The sequence below is a fragment of the Gymnodraco acuticeps genome, unplaced genomic scaffold (genome assembly GCF_902827175.1).
Source record: "Gymnodraco acuticeps unplaced genomic scaffold, fGymAcu1.1, whole genome shotgun sequence".
In the NCBI taxonomy this organism is placed as follows: Eukaryota; Metazoa; Chordata; class Actinopteri; order Perciformes; family Bathydraconidae; genus Gymnodraco; species Gymnodraco acuticeps.
In genome coordinates, this window is record NW_022989982.1 from 231,487 (window position 1) to 256,477 (window position 24,991).

General features: G+C 40.9%; 2 protein-coding genes across 4 annotated transcripts; both read left to right on the top strand.

Annotated features, from left to right (window-relative positions):
• Positions 1-185: 185 nt before the first annotated feature.
• On the top strand, positions 186-16,101 carry nup58 (nucleoporin 58). Of its 3 annotated transcripts, XM_034211976.1 has the most exons (14): positions 186-609; positions 1,132-1,295; positions 1,397-1,429; positions 1,969-2,238; positions 3,207-3,366; positions 3,571-3,636; positions 3,758-3,932; positions 4,421-4,500; positions 4,641-4,759; positions 5,042-5,124; positions 5,235-5,436; positions 12,898-12,981; positions 14,086-14,181; positions 14,611-16,101. In XM_034211976.1, exons 1-14 carry the CDS (start codon positions 530-532, stop codon positions 14,775-14,777), a joined length of 1,779 nt encoding a protein of 592 aa, XP_034067867.1. In that variant the 5' UTR covers positions 186-529; the 3' UTR covers positions 14,778-16,101. The 3 variants fall into 3 exon arrangements, with proteins under 3 accessions (XP_034067867.1, XP_034067868.1, XP_034067869.1); XM_034211977.1 differs by lacking the exon at positions 14,086-14,181 and having other exon boundaries at positions 188-609; XM_034211978.1 differs by lacking the exons at positions 12,898-12,981; positions 14,086-14,181 and having other exon boundaries at positions 191-609.
• A 707-nt stretch (positions 16,102-16,808) lies between these two features.
• ropn1l (rhophilin associated tail protein 1-like) lies at positions 16,809-24,863 on the top strand. The gene is given in 7 exon segments (XM_034211979.1): positions 16,809-16,948; positions 17,564-17,696; positions 18,426-18,549; positions 19,285-19,411; positions 19,414-19,445; positions 20,270-20,445; positions 23,539-24,863. Coding segments are annotated over 6 exon segments (702 nt in total). The 5' UTR covers positions 16,809-16,948; positions 17,564-17,565; the 3' UTR covers positions 23,651-24,863.
• The last annotated feature ends 128 nt before the right edge of the window (positions 24,864-24,991 follow it).

Sequence of the window (24,991 nt, forward strand, 5' to 3'; positions counted from 1 at the left end):
GTGTTTGAATTTGAACACCATTTCAAATACATAAAGTTTGTCTTTACTATATTTTTTTAACTTTCGACTGCTATCTTTTATTTTGAAAGCAAGGCCGTGGTTTTGTTAACGTCCGAAAGTACTAACTTTGTGTATGTGTGAGGCATCACGCGACACAAAAACAGCGAAAGGGAGTATGGGAAATGTAGTTTGAAAAGAGATTACCCAAAATGCAACAGCATTAAGGAAACACCAGGCGGGTAATAGGAAAAGTAACACCATGCGAGGATTTGTCATGCAATATTAGGCGTCTTTAATTATCTAAAACACATAAGAAAGGGTTGCGAACACTGCAACGGAAGGGTCCGCATTGAACCTTAGCATTTTTTGAAAAAGCCAACATTTTGCCTGGTCTTTTAAAGGCAAGACCGAAGATTTGGCCCTCACGCGGGCATCTTTCAAAGCTAACTAGCGTGTTAGCTGTGATGCTGAGTGTCTTCATGAGTGTCCAAATCACCTGTTTGTGTTAATGCGTTGCTTCTAAGACAACATGTCTGGATTTAACTTTGGATCAGGGACCCTGGGAGCCGCCAACCCTGGTGGGGGATTCTCATTTGGAGGCGCAACCAGGTAATGACATGTTTAAAATAGCCGGCTTCGCTAACGTTAGCATAGACAAAGTTAACCTGACGTTAGCATGTAAGAAAACGTGTTTCGTTTTACATTAAGGTTACCGGTGTTACTGTACCGGAATCGTTAATGTAACTTACTTTTCAAAAGAACAATACAACGCGAGGCGGGTTGCTTCTTATTATGTTTGCAAGAGAAACCTAACCATAATGATATAAGTTCAAAGTTGTGATCTGTCAGTTGAGTAGTAAAAGGCACATTTTGAGTGACATTCTTAGCAAAAGGGACTGTACATTGTCACAGCTTTCACTTTGTTTTACTAGATTTTACTTGTATTGATAATCTGCACTCTTTGTGTTATATGCAACAAGTAAGATGTGTAAAGTGAAAGTAAAAGTAAGAGGGCATGTTTACGTCTTTCTATTGATTATTTAGTAATCTGTTTCTTTGTTTACGTCTTGACTCTGGTATCACTAAGGAGCTGTGGTCATGTGACTGATTGTCTTCCTTTTGCATTTGTAGTACACCTGCAGCCAATGCCGGTGGCTTCTCTATGGGCACAGCCCTCGGTACAGCAGCCACAACCCTTGCTGCCACCACAGGCGCCACCCCATCTCTCGGACTTGGAGGCGGTCTCTTCGGTCAGAAACCTACTGGAGGGTTCTCTTTCAACACACCTGCATCAGGTAATACTGTTACACAGATTTAAAAAACCCAGTGGTAAACACTATCATAAACTCCTGCATGGCTTCATTCTTACCCCTTGTCTTATGTTGTTCTCTTTTAGGTGCTGTTGCACCCACTACAGGCCTTACATTAGGTATGTTTGTTTTTTGGTATATTTCTGAAGTAACTTAAAGGTGGGGTAGGTAAGTTTCAGAAACCGACTCGAGTGCACTCAAATTTGAAAGTACACAGCCGAAAAGAATCCGCCCCTTCCTTCAGACTTCCTTACAGAGCACCTCCTCCAACACACATGAACACACATGACATCAGCAGACTGGTGAAAGTGGCCGCCTGTTGCTGCTCATTGAAGTACTGCTGCAATGCACGCCCAATGAGGGCACGAGATACATTTGTGCGTGCACGAGATGGAAGGCTGACAGACAGGGCGGCAATCCGGCTAAACGGATTGGTTGTACTTTTTACAGTATTACGGCTTCCACAGATGAAGTTCTTTTATGGATTTGTTGTCAAAGCACTTCAGATATTCATTGCTATCGGGATGTTAAGAGCATTCAATGGAATATAACAAAAAGTGTATCTCGAGCCGGTTTCTCAAACTTACCTACCCCACCTTTAATTGAAAGTGAATGAAATCAGGTTATAACCTTGCTTTCTGTGCCTATTTTCTCTCAGGCGCACCTGCTGCTACAGGTGCAGCCACTGGTTTTAGCTTGGCCTTCAACAAGCCCACCGCCTCAGCAACACCCTTCTCCCTCACCACCTCCACGCCCTTGGCAGCTCCTGGAGTGGCAGGCTTATCGTTCGGCTCTGTCCTGACAGCCACAGCTCCACAACAGACTTCAGCCTTCGGCCTGGGTCTTGGGGGCGCAGCAACCACCACAGCAGCATCCTTAACAGGCCAAACACTGGGTGGAAGTCTCTTCGCCAACACTTTGGCTTCAGGTGAGATGCAACACACACTGAGCTTGTCCAATGCAAGTATTATGTCATATAGATTAACTGAGAGTAATGAATGGGTTCTGTTGATTTTGGTCAGTGAGTAAGCAGTATGTTAATGACCTTTGCACATTGCTATGCCTTTAGATTTCCAATGAGGTCATCAATGTTTATATTTTAATGCTGCAGGTGTTTTTATAGTAACTCAACCTTTAACTAAGGACTATGTATTATTAGTAATCAGTCTTAACAATGTTACCCATTATTAAAACTAGGGATGCACGATATTGTTTTTTTGAAACCGATACCGATAACTTCCTGTTTCTCAAGACCGATAACCGATAATAATATAATATATGTATATATTAAATGTACCTGTAGTTTTTGCACACCTGGTGGTACCTTTGCAGCTGCCTTTATATTCGCCGCTAGTTTAGCAGCGCAGGCGTCTTCGTACGCTTTTAACACAGCATCGTAGCGATGGCGATGTTTCAGGTGACTAATCAGGTTGGAAGTATTATAGCTCGTTGCCTTTTTCCCTCCTCGTGGAACTTCTGCATTTGTTAATACAAATAGCAAGCGAACTATCTAACTCTGAAACTTTGAAATAGTCCCATACTACCGGCGACATGTTTGTTTACTGTCCTGGCTTCACGGCCGCACACCATTTACGTCACAGCCAGGCATGAGTTAGGGAGCGCTGGATTTGTGAAAACTCCCCTCTTCCTAAACCACTAATACCACAGTACTGGCAAAACGGGAGGAGCCGAGTGAAAAACAAGCGCCCCTCATCTCAATCCACCCACACCGCAGTATTTTTTCTTTTTTTTACCCAAAACATATATTGTATATTATCGGGGCTATTAATACTTTTATCGGGTTTATCGGGATGACGTCATAATTCCTAATATCGGGCCGATAATTATCGTGCACCACTAATTAAAACCTATGTTTGTGTTTACTTGGTGTTGCAGGTTTGGGTCAGACTCTTGGAGGCGGGTTAACGTTAGGTTCTCTGTTAGCTTCCTCCACTGCATCAGCAGTGGCCCCGGCCCCCAGTCTTGGCCTGGGTGGAGTCGACTTCAGCACGTCCTCTGAGAATAAGAGCGACACATCATCTGGAGCCAATGCAAAGTAAATCCTGCTTACCAACATATGTGTGGTTTTTTGCTGAAAGTTAATGCTAGAACTTTCAATAACTCTATATGCCATAATGGATTATAGTGTAAACAACTGTTTACTGGGAAGCATTCAGTGGCTTCCTACTCTGCTACGTGTATATCTGATCAGCAAGGAATGTTCTGCGTGTTGTAATGAAATGCACTCTTTCTCTCGCAGGGACAGTAAAGCTTTGAAAGATGAGAACCTACCACCAGTTATTTGTCAGGATGTTGAGAATTTCCAGTAAGTGTTGTATGTGTTTTATATTGTCTATTACAAATTGGTACTAGTGCACCAAAATGTATTGCAGGCAAAACAATTGTGTTGAGTTATTATCAATTGTCTCTTTCATTCTTTTTCATAGAAAATTTGTTAAAGACCAGAAACAGGTTCAGGAAGACATCAGCAGGATGTCATCTAAGGCCATTTCTAAAGTCCAAGACGACATCAAGAGCCTCAAACAGTCTCTCTCTGTCAGCGCCAGCGGCCTGCAGCGCCAAGCTCTGGCCATCGACAAGCTCAAGATGGAAACAGCGCAGGTAAATACTGTACATGTGCACAATCTTTAGTGTGAGTGGTATTATGTGTCTTTTTATTCTGAAGCACAAATCTTATATAAATACAAATGTTATGTTGTATATGGTTATTACGGGTCTTTGAATTAGAAATTGGAAATTAGAGGGGTTTGACGTATTAGACAAAACTAGACAATGGACCCTATTGGCCACGGATAATTGAAAATGTTTGAATCGCTATATATTGTGCAAGAACAGAATTTAAGTTTTTTTTTTTTTTTTTGTCAACGTTATCAATTTCTTGCCTGTGATGGGAAATGACAAGAAAAGATGCTCCATTGCTAGACCAAGATGGATACGAGTTTTTCCTTATCTTATGGCATACCTATAGCTTCTTTACCATGTCTGTTACTCTCACCTCATAAAGTGGAAAGTGCCCTCCAAGAAAATGATAGTATCCTGAAGAAACTTTAAAAAACTGTCTCTGATTTATTTGTTCCTTTGTATTGAAGGAGTTGAAAAATGCTGACATAGCACTGCGTACACAGAAGACCCCCCCTGGACTTCAGCATGAGAACAATGCTCCATCAGAGTAAGTTAGCCCCCAGATAGTAGTCCTGAAGCAAATCAAAGGTGTATGTGTGCAGCAGTGTCAGCTTTATGGCCCGTTAAGTCATTATGCCCCTTTTTGCTTGTCTCTCAAAAAGATATGTGTATGTTTCTTGTCTTTAGTTATTTCCGGAGCCTGGTAGAGCAGTTTGAGGTGCAGTTGCAGCAGTACCGACAGCAGATAGAAGAATTGGAGAACCACCTGACAACGCAGAGCAGTGGCTCCCACATCACTCCTCAGGGTAAGAACATTTGTCTCACCCTTGACAGATGGGTCATTACTTTAAACTAGGTCAAATGTGTCTTGAAATGTCCAGATTTTAAACTGCTCTCATCATTGTGACTCACAGGATGTATATTGTGGGTATAAGCGAAATCGGATAAACTAGTTTTATATCAATATTAAAGCTGATGACTGTGTAACTGGAAAGCATTTTCCCACATTGAGTAACGGAAAAATACTCCTCTGTTCAGATCCACAATAAACACTCAGATTATTATACTGTGTACGCTTTTGTTTCCAGACTTGACCCTGGCTATGCAGAAGTTGTACCAGACATTTGTCGCACAGGCTGCCCAGCTCCAGTCTGTTCATGAGAATGTCAAGGTCAGTTATTTTCCTCTAGCTTTGTTTGAAAAATGATTGCAACTTTTATCAACCGTGTCAGTATTTGAATAGAAAATGTTTTTCTCTATCCATTTTGTCTGTCATAATAGATCTTGAAGCACCAATACCTCTCCTACCGCCGGGCCTTTCTAGAAGACTCTACGGACGTCTTTGAGTCCAAACGGGCGTCAAACAGGAAGTGGCAGAGCACGCCGCGAGTCACGACGGGGCCGGCCCCTTTCTCTAATGTGCCCAACGCTGCAGCGGTTGCCATGGCAGCCACGTTGACCCAGCAACAGCAGCCAACTCCAGGTCTGACTGCCTACAAGTTCTAGAAAGTTTTCTTCTTCTCATCTTAAAATGAAAGAGGGAGAGGAGGGACAGGAAAACAGTGTTTTTATAATGAGGCAATAGTGCAAGTAGAAAGGTGAGAAGGTGACAGAATTGAAACGATTAAAAAAAGACCTAGCTGGTGCCAAGTTAATGTGTATGTATTTCTCTAATGAAAGAATGAAGATGAGAAATCTGTTGCTAAACTCTTACAACAAACCTTTGTGCTGCCTTACCATCTTGACATACAAACACTACCAAGGATATAATAACCTACTTTATCTAATTTAGTTCTGTACCATCTCCAAGAGTATTTTAGAGCAGGTAGATGAAGCCGACTTAGAATGCGTTTTTTATAATGTGTCCAGCTATCTCAATTGAACTCACTTGAATCTTGAAGTTACAATCAGAGCTCCTACATTAAATGTAATTTAGGGTGCCTGAAATGAGCCAACTTAATGAAGGTTGTTATGTGATGGGATTAGAAGCAATAGACACTTGTTGTGTAATTTAGATATACTTGCCAATTATCTGGTCTATGAGGGTAAACAGATTATAATGTAGCTCCTACTCTCTTCAGTCTAACTGTCGAGAGGGAATCGATCAGAAGCCAAATGGCATCAGCTTACAACGTCGATAAAGGACATTTCTAAGAACAGTGTCAAATAAAGATTGAATGTTCATTGAAGCATGGAGCTTCTCTCGACTTGCCAAAATAGTCTACTTCAAGCCAAACCTACATTTATTGGCTACTATAATGAACCATAATTGAACTAAATGCCTACATCAAAAAGTCTTATTTATTTATTAAAGAAATGTAAGATATATTCCTCAAATGTGTCATGCAACCTGTTCAATCATTTCCATCTTCTGTAGAGGATGTACAAACAAAAATATATTTAAAATATTATTCAACACAGTATTAACACCCAGCATAAGCAGACAGATGAAGATTGTTGAATTTAGTTTACTGCTTACTCACAGATTAGTGTCTTCAACTTTTTCTATAACTTGATGATGTACGCATCCCACAAACACTTAAATAAGCCTGCACAATATACTACAAATGTTAACTATGTTAAAAGTAGTTTCCATAATGGTTGTTGCCACATTCATCGGTGAGGTGTTAAACAGATGTTCAGCCTTTTTTGTAGGCTTCGGTTAGTAGGCCGTTTTACTGGCATATCAGGGCACTTACCTACTATGAACAAACTAAGCTACTGTGTATGTTGGCATGTTCCTGCTGCCTTTTTTGTTGGGGTTAGGAAAGACGAAGTTTGAAAGCAATTTTTCAAGTGTGGTTTCATTTGAAAGTCTTTAGGCACATTCACACCGCAGTACTTTTCCCACAAAGGTTCATCAGAACTTAGTTCATGAGAACTCTTTAGTTCTCATGAACTAAGTACAGATCGCGTTCACACCGGAATAAGTCCCTGGGGGAGGATTAGGCAAATGAAGCTGCTGACGTCACTTCTTCTTCTTCTTCTGCTTTGGGTTTACTGGCACGGTGCAAACAACTTCACGGCGTATACTGCCACCCGAAGTCCCCGGCCGGAAGTCCCCGGAGTTGGGGAAGGCTTCAGTAGAAGCTGCTGGGACTCCCAGCAGCTTCTACTGAAGCCTTCCGAGTAAATCGCCAGAACGCCGACACTTCCTCATCTCCAGCGCTCCCATGTTTTCTTTTGTGCTGCCATAAGTTAGTCTCTCTGCGTTTCTGCGCTGGGCTAATGCTAATAATGCTAATGCGAGGATAATAAAATGGCGTCTTCACAAAACTTTTTTGTAGTTTTACGGGGCGTGGTTTGCAATCCGCCCAGCCAATCAGACATAGGAACCTTGTTCTCCCACGAAAGTACCTGCTCTCTAGCAGGGACGGAAAAGGGGGTAAAAAAGGATCTGATTAACTCATTTTAGTTCCGGCTCTTTTTGGTGTGAACGCAACATTTCGGAACGGAAGTGGGAAAAGTACTGCGGTGTGAACGCGCCTTTTGCTGTCTCACACAATTATCATTATCATCAGATCCAATATTCCTCAATTGTTACCCAGACAATGAATGTTGCTTATTTGTCAGTGTCATATGAACATTCTTATACCTCTGATCTCTTAGCAGGACATGCAGACGCTTCTCTGAATTAGCATCTAGTCTAAATGCCAAGTAGGGATGGACATTTTTACCAAACGATTGCTTAACCCTAATCTGCAGAAACAAGCTCTTCACATCAAGCCCTTTAGCTACAGTACGTAAAATACCTGTGTGTATGTAGAGACACTACCTTGGTGCCTGCTGAAGAGATTTATTTGTGTGCTGCTTTCCATTTTTTTATCTCGTATAATGCCAAATCTATTTCTAATCATTAGTTTGTGTTCTCTGCGTATTCTAGCTAGCTGTACAATATTCAAAGTCATTGCTTTGCAAGTCAGTTAACCCCAGAGTGGGGGACTAGGTAAAACGATTGTCTTTTTTAAGGTAACTCCAATTCTTTTGCCAAATAGTTTTTTTATAATATTTAAATCAGTCATTTCATTTCAACTCCAAGGCTAGACAAGTCTTTGTCTGGTTCTCTTCAGTATTTATTTAACTATTTATTTCAATTTTATTTTTGGTTGGGGCTCAGTCTGTTATTGGGGTGGCCAGTATCGCAGCACTCACAACACTAACCATGCAGCAAGGTGGCGCTAACTCCAGTCAAATGTGTGTTTGACCCGAATACTTGTCGTGTGCTGGTTGATTGTGAAGGCCAAACGTCAGATTTGTTTCTCGATAGGCCGAAGGTGAAAGATGCCAAAAGACTCGGGACTGAAAGTATGAACAATGTAACGTTCAAACTAAGATATTGTCTTTCCATTACTGCAATTATTCTGTCTTAGAGTAAAAGCAAGGCTGTTGAGCTTGTAAAATATCACTGGTGTTTGTCACGTATTGCTGCTCTTAAGGCAGGGATGCTCAGTGTTTGTTTTCAATCAAGTGCTGTGAACAACGAGCCAAATGAAGGTTCAGTAACAATATGGCTAGTCAACAAAAGTCTGCATTAACTCACTGTTCAATACTGCTTACCAGAGGTATGGACTCGAGTCACATGACTTGGACTCGAGTCACCAATTTGATGACTTTGGACTCGACTTGACAAAATCACAAAACACTTGCGACTCGACTTGGACTTGATCGCCAATGACTCGGGACTTGACTTGGACTTGAGCCTTCTGACTTGAGGTGACTTGATACTTTAATTCAGGGGTCTCCAACACGCCGATCGCGAGATGCCGCTAGAAGAGCAGACTCCCATCGGGGAGAGCAGAATCTTCCGCCGCTCCAACACTTGCTGTGAATCCGTGCAGGCAGGGGCGGGACTTTATTTTGCTGAGCCACAATCATATGCGAGGACACACTACCATTATGTGAAAGAAGGGTGGGGGGCTCCAAAGACAGCAGGTGTAGTGGTACAGGCCTGCTACGGGGAGCCGGATATAAATGCAAGTGCGTCGGAAAAAGTCAAGAAATTTGCGAAAACCGAAAAAAGAAGCAGCATTTGGCTGCTTTTCAATGATATCGGAGAAAGCAAAGCTGAGTGCAGGATTTGTAAAATGAAAATAACCTTCTTTTTTGGTAACCACTCAGGATGTATTGTCAGAGGTGGGAGAAGTTCAGAACTTGTACTTGAGTAAAAGTACCAGAGTGTAGGAATACTCGGTTACAATAAAAAGTCCTGCATTCAAAATGTTACTCAAGTAAAAGTACAAAAGTATTGGCATCAAAATATAGTTAAAGTACCACCTGCAGAGGGATCTAGATTCAGGTGTTCTCTTCCCCATAGAGACCGCCTCGCTGCACATTATCCCTTGCATAAAGATAGATTGTGGGTCCCTTATAACATGTTGTACACAGTGATAAACATTCTGGTCACCTCAACATCAGGGATCTTATACATTAAACTCCTTCTGAATCAAACCGTCACGGTAGCCTTACCTTACTGATCCTTCTTCAAATAGAAAAACACACGTTACTTTACCAGCAGAGAGAAAATTGATTATTAAATTATTAATGTGACTAATAAAGAGCAATTTGATTATTAAGTATTATTCTGTTGATCAATGTCATTACATTTGTTGAAAAGCACATAATGACTTGTTAAAGACTCGTTTTGTCAAAGTTTAGGACTTGACTTGAACTTGCCCAACCTGACTTGAGACTTGACTTGGACTTGAGCGCAAAGACTTGAGACTTGACTCGGACTTGAGCGCAAAGACTTGAGACTTGACTCGGACTTGAGCGCAAAGACTTGAGACTTGACTCGGACTTGAGCGCAAAGACTTGAGACTTGACTCGACTTGAGCGCAAAGACTTGAGGACTTGACTCGGACTTGAGCGCAAAGACTTGAGACTTGACTCGGACTTGAGCGCAAAGACTTGAGACTTGACTCGGACTTGAGCGCAAAGACTTGAGACTTGACTCGGACTTGAGCGCAAAGACTTGGACTTGAGACTTGACTCGGACTTGAGCGCAAAGACTTGAGACTTGACTCGGACTTGAGCGCAAAGACTTGAGACTTGACTCGGACTTGAGCGCAAAGACTTGAGACTTGACTCGGACTTGAGCGCAAAGACTTGAGACTTGACTCGGACTTGAGCGCAAAGACTTGAGACTTGACTCGGACTTGAGCGCAAAGACTTGAGACTTGACTCGGACTTGAGCGCAAAGACTTGAGACTTGACTCGGACTTGAGCGCAAAGACTTGAGACTTGACTCGGACTTGAGCGCAAAGACTTGAGACTTGACTCGGACTTGAGCGCAAAGACTTGAGACTTGACTCGGACTTGAGCGCAAAGACTTGAGACTTGACTCGGACTTGAGCGCAAAGACTTGAGACTTGACACGGACTTGAGCGCAAAGACTTGAGACTTGACTCGGACTTGAGCGCAAAGACTTGAGACTTGACTCGGACTTGAGCGCAAAGACTTGAGACTTGACTCGGACTTGAGCGCAAAGACTTGAGACTTGACTCGGACTTGAGCGCAAAGACTTGAGACTTGACTCGGACTTGAGCGCTGAGACTTGACTCGGACTTGCAAAACAATGACTTGGTCCCACCTCTGCTGCTTACCATTGTTACTTGATTTAAGCTATTTCACCTAAGGGCTACTGTCAGTGTTACAGTGCTGGAACATTTTTCATTCAGTTAAATACAATGTAGAGAAAAAGTGCTGGTAACAAGTTGTAATTTCAGGTATTGTATCCAAGATGGTGGTACTTTGTGTGGACCTTTGCCAAGGCAAGTTTTTTGAGTAGCTTTTTTTTTTTTTTTAGTATTGTAGAAATTCTACTTTGTGATTGGTTTGAGTGAGTTTAAAAGAAAATGATTGGTTTTACTGTTCACACTGGTCAACTAAAATACATTGATGCCAAACTAAACAGACAGATCAGCAGGGTCAGATTGTATGTCCACATATTTTTTTATTAGTCATTTCCCATCATTGTTTGATGAAAGGAATGTCTAGCTCGAGTTGTAATAATTGAGTTTCTGGAGATAGCATTAATGGCACTTCGAAGAGTGAGGATAACAAAACATTGTAAAGTTCTCAAATAAACTCACAGCTCTCTCTGCAGCACTTATCTGTACATTGCTGCTAGTTACAATTGTGCTTGGTAAACCCAACCTAGTGGATTCTCTGTTGAGGCGGCTTGTTGAGAGAGAAACTGCTGCTTCGGAAATTTCAACGTCTCCACACTTTTTTAAGATCAAGATACAATGTCGGTCCGAGCTGGATCTTTGTCAGCCAGATTTCCAAGGTGGATAGAATCTTTGACTTTTATTTACACGCTCAAACATAGTCTTCCACATTTCTACAGACGTACTTGGCATAATAATGAAGAATAAATGATGTTATAATTATTGGTCTGTCAAAGCTGCACGGACCCAGAAGGTGATTGTAAATATTTAGCCATCTTATTCCTGTTTGTTCGACAGCAGGGGATTTCCCCCCTTTTTTGAAGTGAAGAATTTATAATGTGAATTAGTTTTGGATTGGTTGGCACAGTACCAGCAACAGTGTTCAACTCAATGAGAGTTATTGTGAAACTCATTGATTATTCAGAGTTGTGTAAATGGTTTCTTTAGTTTCTGTGTGGTGTTACGCTTCAGCGCAGCAGTTCTTTCAAATAGGCTCGAATAGTCGAAAATGAGAGTCTGGTCTTTTGAGTTGCTGGCTGTCATTGACTTTTTTTATTATGTTATTATTTTCTCTTAAATCATTTTACTTTTGACCATTGCTTTATGCTTTTTTGTAGTTGATTTTCAGGCGGTACTAGTATTGCAGATTGTGTCATGGGGGGTCTTGGGTGATTTCCGAAAAGCTATACATGTCACCTCAACAAATCAGACTTGATCCGAGTCCATACAAAGAGTGTTTGTAGCCTGCAATCATGCGTAAATTAATTCAAGCTGCAGGTTTGTGTTTAAAACAACTAGAATTGGGTTGTAATGTCTTTAAATACACTGGTTAAAAGGGTTCACACACACAGCTCATTATATTCACGTGACAACAATGACTTCCACAGGCTAACTAACATATCACTGAGTTTACACTGCGGCAGATGCCAAATCCACATTTCTTATCTAAATCTCGAGTGCTTTTACCTGTAGAGGAATGTGTTTAAACCTATATAACCAATGCCTGTTGATACAGTATATTTAATATATAATATGGTGTGCCTTTTAAGCTATATTCAATAACTGTGTGATGCATTTCTTTTCTTTTTTTGGCGTATGCTAGTTCATTCACTCTCAGAAATCTTGAAAATTTGGAAACTTGTCAAATGCAGTAGCAGTTAGCAATTAACAATCAGTTATGTTCTAAAATGTTTGTTTGTGTTTTATGTCAGTGGAATTGCATATTAAATTGACAATAAATCAATTTTTACACAAAGAAACGGTTGTCCTTGTTTCTTTTTCGACTGAAGTTCATTTAACAATGCAATATATAATTGGAAACTTTATCAAATTTGATTACATAAAAGAAAAAAATGCATTAAGGAAAAAAGACAAGTTTCTGAGTGAAAGAACTAGCAGCACATTTTCCACGTTGTATTCATTACCTGGAATGTTATTGGTTTAAAAAAAGATGTAATATCATTTATTGGTAACATAGTATTTGCTGACTGCAGTTGTAATAGCATTTTCTCAAGGCAGTTCTACTGTTGCATTATATTTCTTAAGCACTGAGCACTGTAATCTTGTGATATTCAAACGCTACCACTATATGTTGCAGACATTCTGTTTTTGCGAGGTATAACATACATGGGGAAACTTGAATCTTGATATAAAATCACAAATTACATGTCCTTTTCATAATGAATGTCTTTACCAACTTTTCTGTCAAAGGAGATGATGATTTTGAACACACACATTTAGAGGAGTAAAGCATATGCTCTCTCTCTGTGCCATAGGGACCCAGGCACCCTTGGGGGTAGGGTTCGGAAACCCCTTTGCCTCGGCAGTGGGCACTAGCTTGGGCTCTTCTACCCTTGGAGGTATAACCTCTTTTTTTTATAAATTTATTTCCCTGTTTTGCCCTTCCCTTACACCGTAGACAGTTGTCCTAATGCCTAGCTTTCCCCAGAAGCCCTTGTGTTTGAGGTCTTTGTGTTCTCCTGAATGAAAGTAGTGGTAGGCAGTGTGTGTGAGATTGGTGCAGTTAAAGCTTGGCAGTGTTTTTTTTTTCTGTTCTTCCATGCGCAGGTGGTCAAGTGCGTTCACACCACAAGAAAAACTGAGCAAACATTTGCCACAGGTCACCAAAACATTGCTAAAGAAATGCAACTTACTGTTGGATGTCACCTGGCATATCCACTTGGCTGCAACAGCTAAAAGTATCTGGGCAGTGTTGGAAAAAGTGGTCTGAGCGCACACCAGGTGCGTGTTCTCATGTAGTCGATGTGTTTGGTTTTCCTTCTCATTACGTTTTTCTCTCTTCGGCCTTTGCTTTGCCCCGCTGAGTCTCCAGTCAGAGGTTAAGCTGTGGAGGGCTCTATCGGTTAGGGTTCGCATAATCTGTTTTCCATATGGGTTATTTCATGTCAAATGTGATGGAGGCTTTTGTTTACTTATTTTTTAAATAATTTCTATGCTATTTGACGACAAAAAGTATTCCACAGATTTACAAAGTTTGTTGCACATGAGAATTTTGGAATTTTAACTCCCTAATATTAAGAGAAGGACATTTTAAAGGTGTATACATGATACTGTTAGACACAACAATTGGTAGGGGCACACAAAGGCATAAGCATATGTAATATTTTTAATTACTGGCCCATTTTTAAAGTAAAAAGATAAATTAGGCAGCCCCCCTCCTAATTAGATATTTGGTCACACTTTTAAAAATAAGTTATGGACAAAAAAAAATTATAATAACTTAAGCTGATCAATAATTTATTGTTTTTCAAATAATAAATTGATTAAAATAAATAATTTGCTGATAGAGGCGTAGATGATGTACTATTTATTTAAGTTTTAAAACCAACAAAAATCTGATTTGACATGGAATGACTTAGATGTGTTTGTGTACTCCCGAGCCACTGCTCCTAGTGTAGTTTGTGATTAGCTCAAACTGACTTCCATGTCACTCTCTCCCACAGGTTTTGTTGGTGGGCCAGGATTTGGTGGGGTGGGGACTGGGGGGTCTTCTTTTGCCTTCTCCACCAGTAAGCCCACAGGAGGCAGTCTGAGTGCAGGTACATCATACTGTATACACCCCCCTTCACTCACACCTGGCCCCAACGCATTACAGTACAGCTGAGTCTGAGCAGGCTTGTGTTTGAAAGTGTACTCTCTGAATTGAGAACATTTTGAGTAAGCGTCATCAAGAAAAGTCAAGCTACTGTGAGCAATGTGCAGATACAGTCAGTGTAATGAGATTCTCTGGTTTCCTCTCTGCTAGTAGGCTTGGTCAACAACGTTATCCTTGTAGTAAGTCTTTTAGCTAAGTGCGCTGGCAGTTTGGGCATTTCGGGATATTGGGTTGGACGACTTCTGTTCAAAATTTAGCAAATGCTGGAATCTGGATAACCTTTATTCTTGTTCTTTAATTGCTCCATTACTTTTGTTTTCTCTAATATATTGTTGTCTTTTTTGTCCTGCGTCCTCTCTCTTGTTTTCTCTAGGTTTCGGTAGCAGCAGCACCTCAGGATTTAACTTCAGTAACCCTGGCCTCAACACGTCGGCTGGCCTGACCTTTGGCGTGTCTAACCCGGCGGCTGCAGGCTTCGGCCAAACACCCCTCCTCCAGCTCAAGAAACCCCCTGCTGGTAACAAAAGGGGCAAGAGATAAAACCACAAACACTTCAACCCTGACTGACTAGCTTGGTGTCTGTAGCGGGTAAGGCCTGGTCTCCCAGAAGCATATCAGTGCTTTAATAATCACTATCCAACTACAGAACAAAGAACATTTTAACCAGATTAAATGATCCAGGCTTTGATTGAAACAACCATAAATCACAGGATCACACTTTAAAATCACATTGAGGTATGTACTAAATAAACATTGAGAAAACCAAAATCTATGACCAACAAACATCTTTCTAACAACTGTCTATAGTCCTAAAGTGTTGCTCCTCACATGTTCTCATTAGATTAGACACTTCAATGACCTTGGTCTTTTGGATGCCCGGCAACTAAATACATTTGCTAGACAGTGGAGTTCAAGGAAAACTTAAAAATAGTCTTTGCATAATTTCAAATATGAGTTTGCATTATCTCAAACATGCTGCCTGCACATTACAATCTGTAGCGCTACAATACTCGTGGGAATCCCAGCCATGGACAGATCTCTTTTTTATAGTTCAGTTATCTTTAAGGAATGTCATTGGTCTGAATATTGATGTGCTTTGAGGAGGACAATTTTTTCAATAGTTTACCTAAACTCTGTCAAACTTATAACTGCATTTAAAGTCTAATGATAGATCGGCTGAGGCCTCGTCCAGGAAGGGTAAGATGATATAAAAAGGAACAAGTCTGGAACAGTGTAGTTCCTGCCAGAAGGTGTTGATGAGGAGTACTATCTGATCCTGAATAGTTTTATAGGCACAGGAGTGTCCAGGGTGGGTTTTTGGGGAAGAACAGCTTTATTTTTGTATCAAGTGGAGAAAGAGATGACACTGGGAAGGGGAAAAGGGGGACTAGCACCTTACTAGTCCATTATGTAATCCACATAACCTGTGTTGTTATTGGTAGATTCCATCCTTATCATTTTTATAATGACTTTTTAGACACATTTAATTTAGCCCAGCGTAGGAACTTGCGAGAGGGAACGCTGTGATTGTATAACATGACTCCCATTACATCTTAAGTTAGTTGAATCTAAAAGGGATTTCACAAGCAGATTCTACCTATTCCACTTGTGCTAGATTAAATGTGCACTGGCGTATTTGACCTGACAGTGATTGTGTGAATGTGCATGAATGAATTTGTCTCTGGTCTATTATAGTTACTTTTTTTAATTGTCCATGTCTGTTTGGTTACCAAATACTGGTAGTTGTACTATTATTTTCTAATCACAGTCTGTGTAAACCTGTATTTTCAAGAAGCCGTTTAATAATAAAATCTTGATGATGTTTCATGGCATCACTTCAATAAATGTGTATGCTGACACAGAATGGTATCTGTCATGATTTGTGTCCGAATGTGAATCACCCAATTTATTTTGTCACCAGTTTTATCACTTTTATGTTACAGTTCACAATAGACCGTCTTAATATATGAAAAACCACACTTCATAGAAATAAGATGTGTTATTATGCCTGTATGCAAATGTCCTGGGCATGACAGCTGCAAATAATCTTATCATTGGAAGGCTAGCCCTATTTGTGCAAATTAGTTAAATTAAGTTAATAAATACACGCGGCCGAGATGGGTTTTCTCCGCAGGGTGGCTGGTGTCTCCCTTAGGGATAAGGTGAGAAGTTCGGTCATCAGGGAGGGACTCGGAGTTGAGCCGCTCCTCCTTCGCGTCGAAAGGAGCCAGTTGAGGTGGTTCGGGCACCTAGTTAGGATGCCACCTGGGCGCCTCCCTAGGGAGGTGTTCCAGGCACGTCCAGCTGGGAAGAGACCAAGGGGTAGACCTAGGACCAGGTGGAGGGATTATATCTCTTCGCTGGCCTGGGAGCGCCTTGGGATCCCCCAGTCAGAGCTGGTTGATGTCGCCAGGGAAAAGAAAGTTTGGGGCTCTCTGCTGGAACTGCTACCCCCGCGACCCGACCACGGATAAGCGGGAGAAGATGGATGGATGGATGGATGGAAGTTAATAAATATGGAATTGTTGAAACATGAAATGTGTTTTGTCCACTGACTCTGCTCACCACAAGGGGTCAGCAGAGCGCTTCACGCAGCATCACAGCTATCCTGCAGAAGAAGAACGCCGTTGCTACGCGACGCAACACACATCACAACTGCGTTATAACATTATTCGAGCCTTTCTTTCCACATTTATTGTTCAACTATCCAGGTAATGTTACTTAATTTCGCAATATATTACGACAGTTAAAATGAGTTGTAAAAGTGCCGTTTGGCTACTTAGTTTGTGTCCGGTAGCATTGACGTAAACAATCCATTTGACGTTCAATAGCTAAATGTATTTGTAATCGATTTTCTGTATGCTTTTCATAACAGCCAGATGTGTATTCCTAGTTAACCGGACGTTACATTATCTTTAACAAAAGCCTCACAAAAAGATGTATTAAAAATATGAGCTATCAGAAGTATTATGTCAGGTTAAGAACCACAATGATATTGCTGTTTAAACAGGATCTTCTCCAACATGGGACATTTCATTATGCAGTTCTTTATAATAAAAGAGTAATACACATATGTAGCTTTTCGAGCTTGTATGTTTTTTAAACGTGTTTAGATAATGTCCTTTGTCTCCACATTCAGCTTCAACTGTATGTAATAGCAACATTGGATAGTTAAGTAAAAATAAAAAATGTTAATGTAGTGGTTTTTGTCTCCTTGTTTAGTTTTAAGTGGCTGGCAGGCTGCAGTTGTTCCCATCCCTCTTGGATCTGCTATCTGACACATCTCATCTGCTAATTTAACTATAATGCAATGTTTTATATTGCAGCCATGCCTCTTCCAGACACAATGTACTGTTCCCAGCAAATCAACATCCCCCCCGAGCTGCCAGACATCCTGAAAAACTTCACTAAGGCAGCCATCCGTACACAGCCCAAGGATTTGCTGGTGTGGTCTGCGGCGTAAGTTTAAATCTGTCTTGAAAGGGATTGTTGCAAGTGTTTTAGTTCAACCTTGATCTCTTTAGAAGAAAGCATAACTCACTGGCTGCATCATTGAATGAAAAGACAGGCCCTTTTCACCTGTGCATCTCATCTGTGCATTGACTGGCTGTAATTGGATCCCAGGGGCCTCCGTGTTACTGCAGCGGTTAAACTATCTGACGTTCTTAACTAAGAAAAATCTCTTTGAAAGTACTGGATGCAATTGAAAGATAAAGTGTGTGTTTGTTCCCCTCAGGACTCTCATATCATCTGTTATTTAATTGGCCAATGTAGCTTGGCAGTGTTTACAGCAAAAGACAATAAAGCGAGCCATATGGTGAAACAAAAACAACTCAAATGTCTCCTGGGTTACAAGATGTTTAGATGCTATTAAAGTAACACCAGGCTCTGCCGCCTCTGATGCTGAAATGCTCTAAAGTTGAAGGAAAACCTTGTTTAAACTGTGAAGATAAATATGCCGTTTTAGCAAAATGCAAATCGTTAAACTTAAGACAAACTACTCATAATTTAGTCAACTGATGGTCCTAAAAACATCATTTCTTAATTGGACTAATGTCTATGTATGCATCATTGCACATAGTCTGCTTTTGTGACTTTATCTGATTGGAATGGTGCTTAGGTGTGTGTATGTTTGTGTGTGTGTGTATGTGTGTGTTTATGTAAGTGTGTGTGTGTGTCCTCTCTCAGATACTTCAGTGCGCTGTCTAAAGGAGAGTGTCTGCCAGTCAAGGACAGGCTGGAGATGAATGCCGCCACCCAGAGAACTGACACAGGGCTGACTCCAGGTCTACTCAAGACTCTTCACAAACAGGTACTTCCTCTTCATCAGGGCCTAATCTCATAGAATGTATCACATAATCGTTTGCCTTATGTTGTTGCTGTTGAAAGAAAATCAATAAATTGCATTTTTCCACTGTGCTTTACCGTTTGAATGCCAGGTACAGGCTAGTAATACTGTACTTTGTAATTAATAGCTGCATTAAGTTTAGTATCCATGCTTTTCTGTGTGTATCAGCATATTCCACTCATGCTGTTTCCTCACGTGAATCATTAAAGTCTCATATTATAGTAAACATAACCTGGGGCTTGTACTGGCATTTTGGTGTGGTGGATTCATTAAAGCATCTGAATATTTAATATTTCCTTAAAGGCCGACACTTTAGCAACAGTTTTAATCTTTCCAGGAAGCCATCTCGTTCAGTTTTTATGTCAGTTATCTTAGTATTTAAATTCTGTTTACTTAATTAAAAAGTCTGCTTCCTTTATGGCCCCAAATTGTCCTGTTGCTCTGGGATACTAAAGCAATACATTGTAGCTGTGTCTTAATTACAAAGCTGACCATACAGAAAAATCCACCGGTAAAGAAAATCTTGCTGATAAATAGGTCATTAGTACGGCTGTGTGATTCCCTATAGCTCCAGTACTGAAGTTTATTTCAACAAATAAAACAGTGGGATTTTTACACTCATCTGGTAAACTAGATAACCTCATTTGTCCTCCTTTGTCCTCCTTATCTCCCCTAAACCGACACTTCCTCCCCGCTCAGCTGGCCCCCAGGAAAACATGCAGCAAGGAGGAAGTGCAGAAGAAGTGGAAGGGCCTGTGTCTCCCCGTGGATCAGCTGGAGAGCCTGCTGTTGCTGGGCAGCTTTGGCTCAGACATCGTCTGGATGGAGTTTTCTCTCTGGGCTGCAGTGCTCTGGGAGGGGTGAGTTGTTACATAAGGCCAGATATAATTGATAACACCACTTGATACCATTTCCTTTGAGTTTTAAAAAACATTCTGTGAGGTAAAGCACAACTGGAGGTCCTATAGTGTTTTTCTTTGTTCAATATCACAGTCTAGTTTTCCAGTGTTTAGAGAGGGTTAGGGTTTAGGGTTAGTCTAGATGGGGAAGTCTAGTGATCCAGACTTCCCCATTAAGGTCCCCAGGCTCTAAAGATAATACTGGAATACTGAAATCTTTGTGATGCCTTTAAGTCAATGGTTTCGCTTTAAAGTTGCAGATAGAGCAGTGGAGACAGATTAGGGAGAATTTCTCAAAGAAGAACTTTACAGACGATTACGTAGAATCTGCAAAAGCATGTGCAGCTCAGCATTAGCAGCATTATGTGCTCAGTGTCAGTACTTTGGAAAGGATGCTTATACTATGAGATTGTTTATGTTTTGACCACATGAGGGCAGTCATGTTCTGCACTGAATTAGTTTTTTGTGTGTGTGTGTGTGGTTTGTGTGTGTGTGTGTGTGTGTGTGTGTGTGTGTGTGTGTGTGTGTGTGTGTGTGTGTGTGTGTGTGGTGTGTGTGTGTGTGTGTGTGTGTGTGTGTGTGTGTGTGTGTGTGTGTGTGTGTGTGGTGTGTGTGTGTGTGTGTGTGTGTGTGTGTGTGTGTGGGGATAATAAGTATACTTGTATATAAGTGTGTGATGCTCCAACAAGACGTGACCGTCCTTGAATGCTGAAAACACATTTATGTATTTGTGTGTCTGTTTCTTTTGACAAATTGTCAGCTTCTTGTTTCTGCCACATCCTCAGACCCTCGTGAGTTCTCTGAAGTTTGCCTGTGAGATCCTGACAGAGGATGAGGAGGGCGGTGCTGCGAGGATCCCCTTCGACACCTTCGTCAAACTCTACACCTTCCTGGCTCAACTGGACGGAGACATGCCACAGCAACACATCGACAACTTCCTCAGCAGCCTGCAACAACAAGTGTAAGTGTTATCTGTGTGTGTGTCCATTCTCCTCAGCATTATAGCTGTCAGCATGCTCATGAAAACGAGGCATACTTCAACTTGCAATAAGCAGAGTGGATGTAGGCGGTGGAAAATGAGGCTGTTTTATATGTATCAACAACAGGGATGCTACCCACTTATTTTTTTCTCCAACAGCCTAATTATTTTTCTCATTTGAATCAATTCCCCTTGGATACAGCTCCAGTCAAATCTCATACAAATTCCTTATTTTATTAATTCATCAAGGTCATATGATATCTGCAAGTAATAACCGAGAGGCAACAGGAGACTTATGTAACCTTAAAACCCCTCATGTGGCATCTACCAGAATGTTTCATTTCCCCTCGTTTATTTAATCATACAGGGAGCTGCTGATGAACATTCAATTAACAGCGGAATTGCTGACCAGCATTTCAAAACTACATGTCATAATTGATAAGAGACATATTTAATTTAATAAATGCAGGAAATACATTCAAAACGACAGTAGTCTAAAGGTAAACTGTTTTTCTGCACTGATGACTCGAGATGCGCTGAACACTGCTTTAAACATCAGTGTTTAAGAGTTATAAGAGCTATACTCACTGGTGTGAAATCCTTATGCTGCTGACATGAGCTGTTGCACTGGTTTCTCTTCCCGACAGCAACAAGCAGAACGGCATGATTCAGGTTTCCAACTTCTGCATCAGCAGGAAGTGAGCGAAGGAGCGATGGCAAGCAATGGAAGATAGGAAAGAAAGGGAGAGAAGCCACACAATGATAGCGTTTGATTAATAAATGGGCGTGCTAATGCTCCTTCAAGCACAGCTGTTGTTTCATTACTTAGAAATTGGGCCCATTAATTGTTAGCATCAGACACAGTGGGTTATTATTCATCACTGCCCAACAGAACAAGGCTGCTATTTTGAGTCAGGCTGGAATCTTTTAATGAGCAGCATGAGAGGCACAAAGCTGCCTTACCCAAACTGTCAGGTGTTTGCTTTTTATTGCTTGTTCCCTTATGTCTGGGTTTGCTAGTTATTCTGTCATACACACAACCTCAGCTTGCAACCTCGCAGCACTTGGCCTCTCTCCTGTATTCATTTCACCCAGCAGATGGGAAAGAGGAGAGGTGAGGAGATAAGCTCCGAGGTCACAAGAGCGTGTTTTTCATCTTGTGTTAAAGAGCTAAAACCCCCCCCAGTGTTTTGTTCACTCCTCCGTGCAATATTTGTAATGGGCAAGTTCAAATGCACACTCATACAGGTTTATTACCCTCGTCTCCAAGCACACACAATCACATGGAGGACCAAGAAATCTCTAAAGTTCACACCCGTATGCATAAATGTCACACGCAATCTATCATAATTAATATATGCTGTTTCATGTCAGTTTGAGAGCACAATCTGTGGTCACATAGGCTCAATATGACACTTGTTTATTTCCCCTTACACACAGATACTTAAACCTGTAGTTGTGAAACTCTGTATTTTATCGAGCAGGACAGGAAACACGATCAGTGGGAATTCCCAGTTCAGGCGCAGTTGGCAGTAGGTTGTAGGGGTGGAGGAAACAAGCTTACCCCTCGCAGAATCTTAGCTGAAAGAGAGTCAAAGGGGAAGTAAGGACAGATGGAATCCATTAAAACTGCAGGCTATCCACCCAAATGATGCAGCGTAAAAAGGACATTTTGTCAGGGCGAAAAACAGATTGTTTTTATTCAGGTGAAACTGAGATATGAGCTAACAAAGATTTAGCATTACAGCCTTACAAACAACTGCGATTTTAAACTTGAATAACAACCTTAAGAAACATGTTTCAGAACATTATTTGCAAATGAATAATTACATTTAAACTTTGATTCCAGCGTTCCTAAACCTGCAATAACTTTACCGGGAATCCTGAAACTTTAAATAAGATCAGGAACTTCCGGGGCCATAGTTTCTTCTCCACAGAAAGTCCCTGATACCAAGTTGGTACTTTCCAGTGGACAGGGAAGTATGGGAGGTTGCAGTAATGAGCATCGCTGACATGCCCAACACAAACCTTATGACTTCAAAAGTCTTTGTGCTGTAATTATTTTAACTGTAAGGAAGCACTTTCTGTTGCAAGATTCATTCAGTGATAGATAGGTACTTTCTTTAGTGTAAGAAAGTACCACAAAATAATGTAGATTCTCACTTTAGAAACTGCCTTTTTCTTTTTCAATAACCCTTTTTACCTCTGCATTTCTTTCAAAGTAATAAACTGTACTTTAAATTCTTGAGATTTACCTAGACAATCCACCGTGGAGCTTATTACCATGTATTTATTATAACACGAAGACAACAAGTTTAAGTAAAAACACCTACAAATCTGTATTTACAGACCTTAAAAAAGTCACAACAGTATTCTCAAATACATTGAAATGAAATGAAATATGTGTAGGCCCATCCTATACCATGTCTATACCACTAAAAGTTACGTTTAGGTCCATCCTCTCTCCAGTACAATGGTCATACAGTACAGCTTCAGAAATGTGTGCCCCATTGTTTAAGGATGGTGTTACTTGGGAGAAACATGATGTCATTGCAAAGATGTCAGGGTCTCAGGAATCTCTGCTCCAGGGTGGACCATGTTGCACAACCCTTCACTGTTTCTTCAAGCTTTGTTCAACATCACATCTCCAGGGACACGACAAATGTAGCAGAGCCGTGTGAGAAAGACAGGAGAAGAGAGAATGGACACAAAGGCTCCATTTCAGCTTTCGTCTCTAAAGCTGTTGTGTAACAGACTGCAGGGTAAGGATGAGGGAAAACATGATGCATGTTGTGTAGAACATGGATATTTTATCAATCAGCAAATACTGTACTCTAGATCTATTGTAAGGCACGGCTGTTTGAGTTAGTATGTGTTAGTTTTAGAGTTATCTAACTTTACCCAAAAGAGACATGTACACCAGGAAGAGACAAATTGACCAAACACAACAAGTTGCTATACAGCCTGCAAGTGTTGCTCTTTTGTAGGCACCTTGTGAACTTTTAATTGTTTACTTATTGCTTACAATGTATACATTCAAGTCATAGATGTCTAACAACTTGCTTTTTTCCCCAGGGAGCTCCAACACGGGATGATTAAACCTTTAGACTTCATATATCAGGATGATATCGACTCAACGACTCATGCTTCGTCAAACTTTGCCAGAGCAACCTCACGAGCGGAATAACAATTATGTGAACAACATTGACACAGTCATGCAGTCATGCACAACATGCAGTCAGCATGTTGATGCATTTGTTTATGGGTGAGACCGAAACACCTTTCACTACTCTGTGTCTAATAACTAATGCGCTGGATTTGGGTTTACAACTCACATTATCTTGGTGCTGAGGTGGGATGAGCGAGCAGAAATCTCCAAGGCAGCATATGATAGGGACCTGTCAATGAAGCACACTTCCCCATTATCTTCTTTATGGAACAATGATCTCACACAGTGACACAGATTGGCACATGTCAAATTAATTATTGAGACCTGAACTCCTAGTGAAAAGATGTAATTATTTTGTATTACAAGAGATGTTCTTTCTTTGAGCTAGTGGGATAATGACAGTTCAAAGCACTTCTGCATTCCCCACTATTCCTCACCATCACAGTGAGATGTTTCAATCTAGGTATCTTTGTATTGTATTTTGTATACCTCTAACAGCATTTGAGGGACGAGCTATACATAATGCTGACTTGGCCAGGCTGTATTTGGGCGTTGTTCTTACACACATGAACACACATCACACAAAATCATGGTCCATTGCTGGCTGATTAAAATTAGTTAATTACCACTATTCGATTGCTCTTATTCAACTGGCAGTGAAAGCTTTTTCTGTCCCTGAATTGAAGTGTTGAACTGATTGAGTAATAATATATGAAGTGTTTCTAATCACTCTACTAATAATCACTACATTAAGTCGTTCCTATGAAGTGGAAAAACATAATTTTCTGGGAAATCTAAGACACAAGCGGACCCATTAAAACCTTGTTGTAAACACTCACAATTATCATCACACACACACACACCACAAAAACCTAAACAGTTCAGTACTTGTGTCAAGAAGAGATCACAGGGATCTTTGTATTGCACTCCTGCTTGGGGTATGCCATCGAAGAGTCCATGGTGTGTTGGTGTGTTCTGGCTGCTTGTGGTTTTAGGGGGAATATATAAACGACCAAATGGGGAATGACTGCAGAAGCTTGTCTAAACCTACCAGCACCAAGGTCAATATGCTCATTAAGTTCATTTGGGATGCTAGCATTTATAAACCAAGAGTGATCTTATAAATGTATTAAAGTGGACCCTTTCGCTCTATTTGCTCTTTTCCAGCCCTGTTTTTGCAAGGGCTGATTCGGATAGCACCGGCTAGCGAGTACTTTTTCCCTCTTTTTCCGGCCCCATAAAATCGTGGTTCTATCAGGCCAGGGCTGAACTAGTGACGTCAACACTCTCGACTGCTGATTGGTCAGAGAGAATCGTCACAAGATCGTGCGCGAGATCATCCCTAGCGTCGCATATATA